The sequence below is a fragment of the Neofelis nebulosa genome, chromosome 17, assembly GCF_028018385.1.
Source record: "Neofelis nebulosa isolate mNeoNeb1 chromosome 17, mNeoNeb1.pri, whole genome shotgun sequence".
NCBI lineage: Eukaryota > Metazoa > Chordata > Mammalia > Carnivora > Felidae > Neofelis > Neofelis nebulosa.
Window position 1 is genome coordinate 46,891,226 of NC_080798.1, and position 12,245 is coordinate 46,903,470.

Consider the following 12,245-nt stretch of genomic DNA (forward strand, 5'->3'; position numbering starts at 1 on the left):
GGATAATGATCCTGAGGGCCAGGAAAGTAAGAGAGAAATGTCTCGCTTCCTTTGCCTCAGCATTTAGAAATCTCTCTTCTTCCTCCCGACTTGAGTAACCTTGTGTTTGAAATGACCATTCTTCTGTCTCTATCAAAGCATTGTGTGTTGAGCTGGAGAGAATTTCCATGGCTAGTTTTAAACCATTGGTGGGTAAAGAATGGACTGACTTCAAAAGGAAAATAATGATTCTGTTACAATTTTTCCCCCTTTCTCTACGAATCTAGCACCTTGCCACTGGAGCCAAGCAAGAGCTACCATGTGGTTCCTGTTTTGCATTTTCGGGTGGAAAAGACACATGCAACTTAAGGCATTTAGATGGAGTTATTTCTTCAACAGGATTGAGAGTAATACCTAATGTCCCCATGTCTAGAGCGAGTCATTCTCTTGCCAGTGAGTAGGAAAGGGAAGGCCCCACTTGCTTCCCTAGACCTCAGCACATCCGGAGTGCAGTCAGCCTCTTGAGGGCCATACGGAGAGAGGAGGCACAGTCGTTGGCCTCTGTGTGCTGTGCTTGGTGATTCTTTGGAGTAGGAGCCAAGAATCCTTCATCTTCTGTCTACTTTTGATCCTTGACATTTTGCTTTTCTTCTGTTTCAGAAGAAGCCATTGAAGATGTTGAAGGGCCCAGTGAAGCGCCTGCTGACCCAGAGGAGCTTGCTAAAGACCAGGAGAGTGGAGGCGAGAAAGACCAGAGCAAGTGGACAGGTAGCATGTGCGCTGCCCTCAGGGCCCTGACATCTGTGTCTCCTGGAAGACGGGGCCGACGGGTCAGGGAACAGATGCATCCTTAATGTGTCCAGAAAAACTGTGTTGGCTCTGTGCAGCGAGAGAAGGATTTGGGTTTTGTTTTTTTGAATGGTCAGCATCATTCTCCTTCTGTCTGGTTGTATTGAAGAATTTTTAAAGCTTTTTCTTTAAATGGCCCAAGAGCCAGCTTGTTTATTGAGCATCCAGGTGTCTGGCTCTGTGCCAGGGGCTTCTGTGTTTTTGAGGTCACATTTCTCCAGTGTTGCTTTGTCCTCGATGTGACTCTTCCTCCATGGAAGGTCCAGTCCCCTAGTCCTCCTGCCCCTAGGCCCAGTGGAAGGCTTTGTCCTGCAGACCTTGACTGGGATCACTCCCAAAACTCTGAGGGGTCAGCAGTGAAGGGTGGGCTCCGTCTTGCATTCAGGGGCCTGGATGGGCTCTGCACATTTTGTGTCCTACCTTGTCCCCAGGGCCAGTGCCCACCCCCTGAAATGCACCCAGAGTGGGGCAGGCAGTGAAGCCAGGCAGAAGGACATGTTACCAAAAGCAGAAGAAGTTGAAGTCAGGAAAGGAAGTGCTATTTCTGGAAAACTTGATGTTGTGAGAAGGGGAACAGGCATCTCTCGTGATGATGGGGTTGCTGTATTGGAGGAAAGAAGAGCAGAGACTGAGAAGAAAAGCTTGGGTGTTTTGAGAAGTAGCAAAGTTGTTTCTGAGAAGACTTCTCAGGACAGATAAGTCTCCCAGAAACCACCACAGTTATTAGAGGAAATGATATGACAGGGAACAGAAATTATTTTATTTGGTCAACCTAATTCTTAAGGCCTTTTGTTATTAATATTGTAATACTTTGTATTTTTTCGAGAAAATATTTACCTTCTGGAATCTGTATTGGTTGGGCCTTTGTTACTTTTCCAGGCACGGCTGTTCTTAAATCATGTTCAGTGTTGGCCTTCACTATTTAAACAAGATACAGAATCTTGGAGAGAGGCCAGGGAGAGCCATGAAAATGACTGAAAGCTGAGAAATATTGCCTCTGAAAAGAGGCTGAAGAAATTGGGGCTATTCAGTCTGTAAAAGAGAAATTTGAGAGGCAGCTTAACAGCTTCCAAATTTGAGGAGGGAGGGGGCGGAATAGGCGATGTGCCTCTACAGTGTTTCCTGGGGCACAGCAACAGGACCCAGCAGAGTGGGTGAACGGGCACGCTGGGTGGACTTCAGTGTCCATCCTGCTCATCGTCCCCTTTCGAGCCGGACTCTGTGGCGGCCAGGGGCCTGCGCTCCAGAGGCGCTGAGGGAGGGGGCCGAGCACCCTGGGAAGAGTTGCAAGGGCAGACGGGGAGGCAGGGCACGGATGTCTGTTCTCCAGGGCCTCGACTGCAGAGGATTGTCTGGTGTTGCTTTGCACAGACCAAGATCCCAGTTTCTGCTGCGCTGTTCGGGCGAGATGTACATGGGCTTTGCAGACAGCAGTTAAACGTACCTGCTCAGAGGTGAACCGGGGAAGAGGATTTCACACGCACAGTTGGAAGGCCCAGTCACCTTCCACACCATCTGTCCTTTGTTCTCACAATTTGGGTCCCTGGCTTCTAATCCTGGCTCTGCCACTTACTAGTTATGTGACCTTAACCTTTCTGTGCCTCAGTTTCCTCGCGTGAGACGGAGATTAAAAATAGTGCCTACTTTCCCTAGGATCTCTGTGAGGATTGTTTGAATATGGGAATCTTAGAACACTACCTGGAAAGCAGGAAGCTTTAGATTAGGCAGGTGGTTGTTGTTGTTGTTGTTGTTGTTGTTGTTGTTGTTGTTGTTTTAATAATTTAGATAAATAAGATGAGGAAAGCTAGTACAGTTTTTCTTCAGGTCCTTTCATGTGAATGTGAAACTCTTGCCAGGAAGCATGTGGCTGCTAGGAATTTTGAGAAGCTGAGGGGGAACAACATATGAGAACTTAGGAGGATTGTGCAGACAATATTTGGTGTGTGTTTCCTGCATTCTGTGTGCTACGGACACAGTAAACAACAAAAAGTAACTGCCACGTGCAGGATTCCTGCTGTGCGCCAGGCTGTCCCAAACACTTGGTCTGGGCTTCTCTAATTCTTACGCTGGTTTAGGGCAAGCGTTGTTCAATTAAATGACATTCAGAGTGTTTATAAATTCAGTGGGTGTGTGTCTACACCAAGCTAGTGGACCCGCTAGGCAATGAGGAGCACCGTAAAACTGAACGTGCTTTTTTAAAAAAAAATTTTTTAATGTTTGTTTATTTTTGAGAGAGAGACAGAATCCGAAGCAGGATCCAGGCTCTAAGCTGTCAGCACAGAGCCCGACACAGGGCTCAAACTCATGTGAAGTGTGAGATCACAACCTGAGTCGAAGTCAGACATTTAACTGACTGAGCCACCCAGGTGCCCCAAAAATGAACATCTTTAATAAGGCCTCACTTTCTCATTCATTCATTCACTCATTCATTCATTCATTCATTCAAGCAGCAGGCTGTGCTTTTTCTCCAAAAGCCAGAGAGGAGAGAGGCAGAGGGAGGGAACGGATGAGTAACTCAGAGGTACACCTTATGAGTTGCAGTAGTAGTAAAGAGGGAAGCGAAAATTCTTCCCTGACTCCTGCAAATGATCCTCTTTTGACCCGAAACATAATTTTGTCTATGTTGTCTGAGTGTGTAATGACAGGCTTTATTAAGGTACTTGAGCCGATTTGATCTTGGAATCAATACAGGTGCCAGCAACCTCTTCTTAGCTTTCTTTGGGATCCTTACTGTTTTATAAAAAAAAAAAAAAATCTGCGTTTGTTCCATTTATTCCCCAAATTGAGCTGTTCCTATCTGATTAAATGTGATGGGGAGTGCTTCCTCCCAGCAAATAAATAAATAGTGATTTCACAATTTGTACTGTTGATTAGTGGCCACTCACGGTGCAGATTAATAATATTTCAAATGAGCCTGGATAATTGGCATTTTCTCAGCTATTGATTATGTAGTTTGGGGTTTGTGCAGGAATGGATAATCTTTACTAAAAATTTTTAGTCATTTATTTTTATGGTGGACTAGGATTCCAGATTTCCTTTTTGGTGTCCGCTGGTCACCCTCTTTGGGTTTCTATTACTTAGATGTCAGGTCTTTTACCTCAGTTGGCAACGAAGCAAGCAACATAGTGACTTGAATCATTGTAGCGTCAGTCCCACGGTCAGTGGCTGGGTCCCTTCCCTGTGCAGGACCCCGAGCAGAATGCCACCGATCGCAAGTTCCATGAGATGACAGGTCTTGCTTTCAGGGGACATAGTCCTGAACAGCCAGGGCTTTTAGGAACAGCCATAGTCATCAGAACAGTGTTCCCGTAGATCATTGCTGTCCCTTGGAACTTCCTGGGCTGATAAAAATGTTCAGTGTCTACACTGTACAATGCAAAAGTCACTAGCCACTGTGGCTGTTAAGCACTTGCATTGTGGCTAGTGCCCGTGAGGAACCAAATTTTAAATTGTGTTTAATTGTAATGAATCGAAATGTGGCTCTTTAAATATGGACAGTGCAGCCACAGAAACTCAAAAGGAGTTAAAACTCGCCCTGAAAGTACGCATCACAGGCACACTGAGCTTTTAAGTGTGTGCCAGGCACTGTTCTGGTGTGTCACAACTATCCTTTCCAGCATGCATGCCGGGAGTGATGCACAAGTGCTGCTGATGTCTGCAGCCCTTCAGTTAGCCAGGTGGGGCGGGGGCTCCTGAGGCCAGGGTCAGTGGTAGCTTCATCTGTTGATGGTAGTTTGCCATCATTTTCTGTGTGCGCCACGATGGGAAAGAGACTTGGGAAGCCCTACACATGTTTACACATGTTATTTGGCTCCCACCCTTCACTCTGAGATGCTGTAAGTGACCCCGCCCTATCTCTCTCCTCCCGCCACTGTGCAGGGAAGTCTCTCTCCCCCCTGCCACTGTGCAGGGAAGGAAACTGAGCCTGGGAGAGCTGAGCTCATGCGGGTTGCCAAGAGGCCCACAGAGAGGTTCAGATTTGCAGACTGGCCCTGCTGTTTGGGGCAGAGCCTGAGTTCTCTCTCTCTCTCTTTTTTTTTTAAGTTTATTTATTTTGAGAGACAGAGTGAGAGTGTGTGTGTGTGTGTGTGTGTGTGTGTGTGTGTGCATGAGCGGGGGAAGGCAGAGAGCGAGGGAGACAGAGAATCTCAAGCAGGCTCCATGTTATCAGTGCACAGCCTGATGCAGGGCTCTATCCCACGAAACTTGAGATGATAACCTGAGCCAAAATCAAGAGTTGGACGCTTAACCGACTGAGCCACCCACGTGCCCCAGAGCCTGAGTTCATACCAGGCACTCTGTCCCACCTCTCTAAGAATGGGATTTTTCTGTGTCATCATTTGATCTTGCTTCCATCTCCATTCTGAGTTTGGACAGTAGCATTCTCCTAAAGTTGTACAGCAGTAATGGTAACATGAGAGTCACCTGTATGTGCAAAATGAGTGGGATTGTTCACCATGAATGTGCCTCCTAGTCAGTCCACATCTTAGTCTAAAAGCAGGTTGGTGAAGTGGAAAGAACTCTCTAGATTTGGAGTCAGGAAGCCCAGCACTCAGCAAATGACCTTGGCCTCTTGGAACCTTGGGTATCTCATTTGTAAAACATGGGTGGGTGACACCCACCACCACACCTGGGTTCCGTGATGAGGGTCGTGAGGGTTCCATGATGGCAGGTGGTGGTACACGTATGTACAAGCCCTTGGTAAACCCTCCGGAGGTCACATCTACTCATGGTGAGTGTAAAGCACTCTTGTGGGCCAACAGAAGGTGCAGGAATGTTCTTTGAAGCTGAGTCTCTTCTCTAATGCGCAGCAATTTCCACCGTCCAACTTTGTGGTTTTCTCTTTTGAAACATGAAAACGATCCCTCTTTCTCTTTTAGCGCTATGGATTTAAAAGTGTGTGTTCTAGATTGAAGAGCCCCCAGTGTCAGCAACTGAACAATAATTAATGCAGTGATTATCCAATCAACCATTAATTGCTATAAATTAAGTGATATACAATTAATGTGATGCTTTATCACCAATAATTAGGGGAAAAAATTGAACTCTTGGCAAAGAGTCGTAGTAAGGTGGTTATTTAAATCCTGTAGCCGCCATGGTTTCCAGCCACAGAGCACTAAACTGGGTCTAGTTAAACTAATTTGAGACGAGATGACCAGGGGGTGTTGGTGATTTAAAAAACAAAGATGGGGCAATAGCTCCACTGAAAATGACAACATGACAATGCTTCAGCAATCCCCCACTGATGTCCATGTCTGTATTTTTGTAAAATTTTGAGTTAGAGTTGTAGTTTGAGTGTTGTTTTCTAGGGGAATGGCTTGAAGGGATTTTATTTTATTAATTTTTTTTTTTTTAAATCCACGATGCTCACCTAACACAGAGCAATTAGTGCAGTGGAGCGTCCCTGATTTGAATCTATGGAAGATTGCTATTAAAGGAGGTATTAGCAGCACGGCAAGGTCTGGGCGACTGTGAGGGAAAAATGTGTTTATGGAATATGGTGCTGGCAGGCATGATTTCAATCGGGTTTGACATGTTTAACATAAATGTATAGTGTACGGCTCTTGCTGCATATGAATAATTCCTACAGACCCACTGCCTTTCTAATTACTGAGGTTGAAAAAAAGCAGGTCAGGCACATCCTAGTGGAAATCTATTACCAGCCCTCCCCCTATTCTCCCTGTTGTTTATAGCTTTGTATAAATAGGGATGCCATTGTATGGGGGAACTTAGTGCCTCAAGTGTAATCTGTGACAGAGTGGAAAGGGGCTGAAAAAAAATACCTTTTTATTTTCCTTTTTTTTTTTTTTTTAATTGAGTCCATTAAGACAAAAGAAAGTACATGCTGAGAGGAAGCAGTATGTGTTTGGAAAAGCACTTACCTGCTAGGAGTCAGAAGCCCAGGGCTCAAGGCCAAGATTAGCTGCTCGACCTTAGGTCTCTGGTCTTCAGTTTCAAAATCTGTAAAATGGCAGGTTTGGACTGAATAGGTTCTTGCAGTTCTGGAACTCCACAGTAGGGCAGAAACTTGGAGAATATTCATTTCTAAAGTTGGGATGCCGGTAACTTAGATTTCCTCTAGTCTCTGACTAATGGAGATGGCATGGGTCAGGAGCCTGCCTAAGGGGTTCACACGGGCCCCTTAGGCTTTTTCCATGAGGGTCAGACAGTACCAGGCCTCCTTTCTTGGTGGGCTGTTAGAGTACCACACTGGTCCTGTGTGACTAGGGTCCATCATGCTGTGTTGGCAGAGCCCTGTGTGATGACAGCAGGGAGGAGCCCTTGCAGATTCGTATGGGTACCTTTGAGTGGCTCCCCCATCCCAGCTCTGTGTTGGGCTGGAAACCAGGCTATTCTTCACCACCACCCTCCACAGAAGTTATTTCAGCCTAAGTCTATGTCCTTCTGGCATTTGGTTCCATTTTTCTACCTCACCCAAAAGTAAATTTGTCATTGCAGTAGGGTGTGTGTGAGGGAATGAATGCTGGGAGCCTGGCTCGCATGGCTTCTTTGTGGTTCACATTCTTGCCAACGGAAACCATTTTTGGTTTTACGTTTCACACACGGATGGGAATTGTGCAGCTATGTGGGCTTTTCCAGAGTCCTCTGTTCCCCTCCCCCACTGCCACTCCCCACCCTTTTTTTTTTTTCCAGGCCACTTTCAGTATAACTTGGCTGTTTAAAGTCACTGCAGGCAGAATTCTGCCTCACAATTGGAAACAAACCATTCAAACTATTTTTATGTTGGAAAGCAAAAATAGATATAGGGTGTGGTGTATATCTGGACTCGCCTGAATTCCAGTAATACAGAGGTCTTGGCTTTGAGAATTTATATTGTAAATTGTAAGAGGGGGAAAGGGACCACATCAGTTGAGAAAATATTTTTTCACGTAGTAACAAAATTAGCGAAGATAAACTAAGGCAGATATGGAATGAGCAGAAAAGTAAAGAACTCACTTTCTTCGAGAAGGGATGCCATACATAATCACATAGCTGTGGCATAATGTGATGAGAATTCTCATCAAGGTATGGATAAAGGGTAGTGGAAATGTAGATTAAGGAGCAAATCATTCTTTCACCACTACTGAGAATACCTTCTAGAGTGTATTATTCTTGCAAAGTGGCTGTGTGAATCATCTTGCTTTGTTTCACTTTTAGCATTTGTGCCAATGAGGGAAGCACCTCTGTTATTAGAATCATGATCATCATATAAGAAAAAAAATTGCATAGTGCCTTTCTCAGGGGATATCCGAGCATTTTCATTAGGCTCCCACAGACTTTCTGGCCTGACGTTCTCTGTGTTTTGCAGACTAGAGAAGTATGGCACATAGATGGTGAACATCTAGTTGTCAGATTTGTGATCAAACCCCAATTTGCCTTGTGGGTCAGGGATATAGTCCCCACATCATAAAGCTAAAGAACACATAACGTAATCGCTTTCTCTTATTGTATGAAGATTGGAGAAGACTTGAAGATCCTTTTTCTGTAGTTGTCGAACAGGATCGTGAGCTCTTTATGATCTGAGCTTGTGGTATTCATTCATTGTTGTTTGTTTGCTTAATATATTAGACTTTATTTTTTTAAGTTTATTTATTTTGAGAGAGCGAGCGTGCACGTGTGCACACTCACAAGTGGGGGGTGGGGCAGAAGGAGAGAGAGAATCCCAAGCAAGCTCTGCACTCTCCGTGCAGAGCCCAATGTGGAACACAAACTCAATGAACCACGTGGTCGTCACCTGAACCAAAGTCAGACACTTAACCGACTGAACCACCCAGGTGCCCCTAGACTTTATTTTTTAAGAGCCGTTCTAAGTTTACAGTAAAATTGAGAGCGAGGTACAGGGGCTTCCTATGTACTCTCTGCCCTCACATATGCATAGGTGCCCCCATATCAACATCACTCACTAGAATGGTACTTTTTCTTTTAAACCAGTGATAAATCATTAATATATCAAAAATCACCCACAGTCCATAGTTTATCTTAGGATTCACTCTTAGTGTTATACATTCTGTGGATATTGACATATGTCCGTCACTATATCACACAGAGTATATCCACTGCCCTAACAGTCTTCTGTGTTCTGCCTCTTTTTCTCACCCCAGTGTAGCTAGCATTCATTCATTTCTCTAATCTCCGGCACTTAGCAAGTGCCTGATACTGTTTGAATGTTTCATTAACAATCAATTTGGTAAAATAGCATGACTACAAACACTCTCAAGTCCAAGCTATTATGTTCTACTCTTTAGACGTCAAACCCATGGGTTAATAGGATCGTTGCTCCATGTTAATGTACAGAAAAGGCAAATTTAGGGTGTCCATGCTTCTTTAAAAACCACGCTTCTCCCCTCATGCCATGGCCACATATGGAACCATATTATTTCCCAGAGATACTTCTAAAAACGAAACCATAGCAACAATGTTTGATCTCTTACTACGTGCTAGACTCTGTGGTGGGCTTTGTATGCCTGATCTCTTGCCTCACAGAAACGCTGTGAGTAGACACTGTTATCCTACTGACAGATGAGGAAACTGAGAGCTCAGTATAGTCAAGTAAAATGTTCGAGGTCACACAGCCAGGTTGTGGAACCAGGGTGTGTGTGGCCAGCACTGCAAATCACTGTGCTTTGTTTCCTAGCAAGGGAAGCTGATGCTTTTGTAGAAAGGGAACTAGGTCTTAGGAAACCAGAAAGAGACATGTGGAAAACATGAGTTCTTAAGGAGTCCCTAAACGTGCACTAGAACCACATCTTGACCCTTTTGCACAGATCATTTGTCCTAGCCCTTTGGAGCACTTTGAACAAACTGCACATGGGGACTCAGTACTGAGAGAAGCATTGACATAAATCCCCCTCTCTCTGTACTGTGCAGAATTACCAAAGGAGACATTTCCAGTCGTCTTGGTACTTTAAACCCACAGGAGAAAGTAGAGAATCATTGCCATTTCCCAGCCTTACAGGCAGGGGCCTGAGTGATGTCTTTCTTCCCCAAGTACAGATTCTCACACTCTCATGCTGAACCTGGACTGGCAAAACAAAAAACAAAAACAAAAAAAACAATCCAACAAACAAAAATAAGAAACAAACCCTGGACAGCTGGGCAGATCATGGGGGGAAGTTGACTCGAAAGGGTACTGAGAATTTCATTTCAGAGTTCTTGGTGTCTGTCACCATGCTGCAACTGGATTTTATGTGTTTATTTTCACAGGTTCACTTTCATTCTGAAAATGCATTAAGTATCTTAGGAAAATAGGTTTGGAATAGAGAAAAAACTGGAAGAGTATTGTTATATTTCCAATCTTTGGGAGACTGTGCTGTGCTGGGGCTCAGAGACCCTAACTAACCTAATTAATGTTCAATTTGATGGGGACTGGATGAACTTCTGTTAATTAACTTTGGCCTGGTCTCTGAATGACACACATTGCCCCCTTGTTTTGACCTACATTTCACACCTCTGGACTATTTCCTCTTGTCAGTTCAAGGGTCTCTGAGGTCCTTCCCATTCTGGTTTTCTCCAAATCCGTGGTCTTCATAGCCCTGTAATTAAGCCAGGGGGCAGAGTGACAGTGCAGCCCCTAGCTTCTCCTCTGACCATGGCCATTCATCCTCATGGGACGCTGTGACCACAGCTGCCCATGGCTTCTCTGCACAGCTCAAGAGGCCGTGCCAGAAGAAGCCAGGATACTTTGGGCAGGTGGGGGGGACTCAAAAGAGGCCAGAAGCAGGCAGGCTGACTTATATCTTAAAGTGAGGAGTCAGGGCTTGGCCCTTTGGTCCCCAGCTCCTGGCACACAGGCTAGGCTCATGGTGGCAGCCCAGTGTCTAGAAATTATTAAATAAACTGACAGCAGATGTTGGTCTAAACGAGGCAGGGGCTGGTGGCTCTGTTTGGACTGGTGGTTCCTTCACAAACCTGATACAGAGGGAGCAAGGTATCTTAAAATCAAATTGTGGGATGGCCTTTTGGGAGCTCAACTCAGTACAGTTAAGCAGCCTTATGCATATTTCAACAAGGAATTAGTGGAACAGATTGATGCCTCTGATGTAGGGCTTAGCACTATTTTCTCCCCAAAGATGCAGGGTGAGAACACTAGCCATCAGTCCACATGGGCCCACCATCCCTCCCTGAGTCTGCTTACTGGGAAAGCAGAGACCCCACATGGTGTAGTCCTCCCTTCCCAGATGGCTGACGTGTACACAGAGGGGCCAAAATGGATCTCTGCATCCTTGTCAGGGCTGAAGCAAAGGGAACCCTTGGCTGGTGTGGCCTGCAGGTGCCAAGACCCAGCATGCCAGCACTGAAGAGATGCTTCCTCCTCCTGCAAAGTGGAAAGACCCCATAGGTGTCTGCCCTCTTTTCCCAGAGGTTTTCCGAGACACATGGAAAGAACGAGAGTGCCATATGCAAGGCGATCTGTCATTATTTTGGATTATACTACCAACAGAGGATGTGGAAGTTATTCCTTCTGAATTTCTGACTTTGAAAATGTGTCTACATTTGTTTTAGAGGGGGCATGTTCCCTGAGGGACATCCATATTTAATCTTTCACTTTTGGTCTGAGGAGGGAAACCTGTAGCTTTGAGACCAGGCCTGGTTTTCTTCCATGAGCACAGATGATGAGAGTGTGTTGTTGGCAACAGTCATTTGGAAGTGGACTGACAGATCCACCCACACCTGCCAGGCCCCTCGTTTAATTCTGGTCCCCATCAATTACAGAAAGCTTTGACTCTGATGGCAGTTCTCAAAGTATGGTCCATGGGCCATTAGCATCACTTAGAAACTCACTAGAAATGCACATTCTCTGAATCAGACATATTTGAGGATGCGGGTGTGTGTGTGTGTGTGTGTGTGTGTGTGTGTGTGTGTGTGTGTAGCCTGCTCTCTCTCTTTTATCAAACCCTCCCAGGGACTTCTGACTCAGACTTGGGGCTGCGATCTTGTGACATGCATGAGGTTTTGAGAACTATGTCTTCTTTAACTGAATGGCAGGTCCTGAGCCCCTGCTGGGTGCGAGAGGTACTGAGCTTTCCTGAAAGGCAGAAGTGCCTAGAAGAGCCATAAGTCTTGAGTTTTGGCAGATATTATCCTGGATAGCAGGAATGGAAGTGGGACAGATCATGACCTGGGCCGAGGTCGAGTCAGGAGCTCAACCTACTGAGCCACCTAGGCACCCCTTTTCCTGCTTCTAATTTTTTTAAATGTTTATTTTTGAGAGAGAGAGAGAGAGAGAGAGAGAGAGAGAGAGAGAGAGAGAGAGAGAGAGAGAGAGAGAGAGAGAGAACGCGAGCGAGCGGGAGCGGGGGAGGGTCAAAGAGAGGGAGACACAGAATCTGAAGCAGGCTCCAGGCTCTGAGCTGGAGAGAAGCTCGGTCAGAGAAACAGAGTCACAATGAAAAGTGACTGAATGCCTAGAAATCTTT

At 45.4% G+C, this 12,245-nt stretch overlaps 1 protein-coding gene across 6 annotated transcripts in view; it reads left to right on the forward strand.

Annotated features, from left to right (window-relative positions):
* ZFHX3 (zinc finger homeobox 3) overlaps positions 1–12,245 on the forward strand; it is a 250,490-nt gene that overhangs the window by 203,124 nt on the left and 35,121 nt on the right. For 5 of the 6 annotated variants that reach the window (XR_009255864.1, XM_058707421.1, XM_058707417.1 and 2 more), the window contains one exon: positions 640–747. Coding sequence is in view for 5 of the 6 variants with exons in the window: in XM_058707421.1 (XP_058563404.1) it covers positions 640–747 (108 nt within the window). In the remaining variant the exon portion in view is untranslated. The remainder of the gene's footprint in view (positions 1–639; positions 748–12,245) is intronic. The other variant, XM_058707420.1, reaches the window with a different exon arrangement.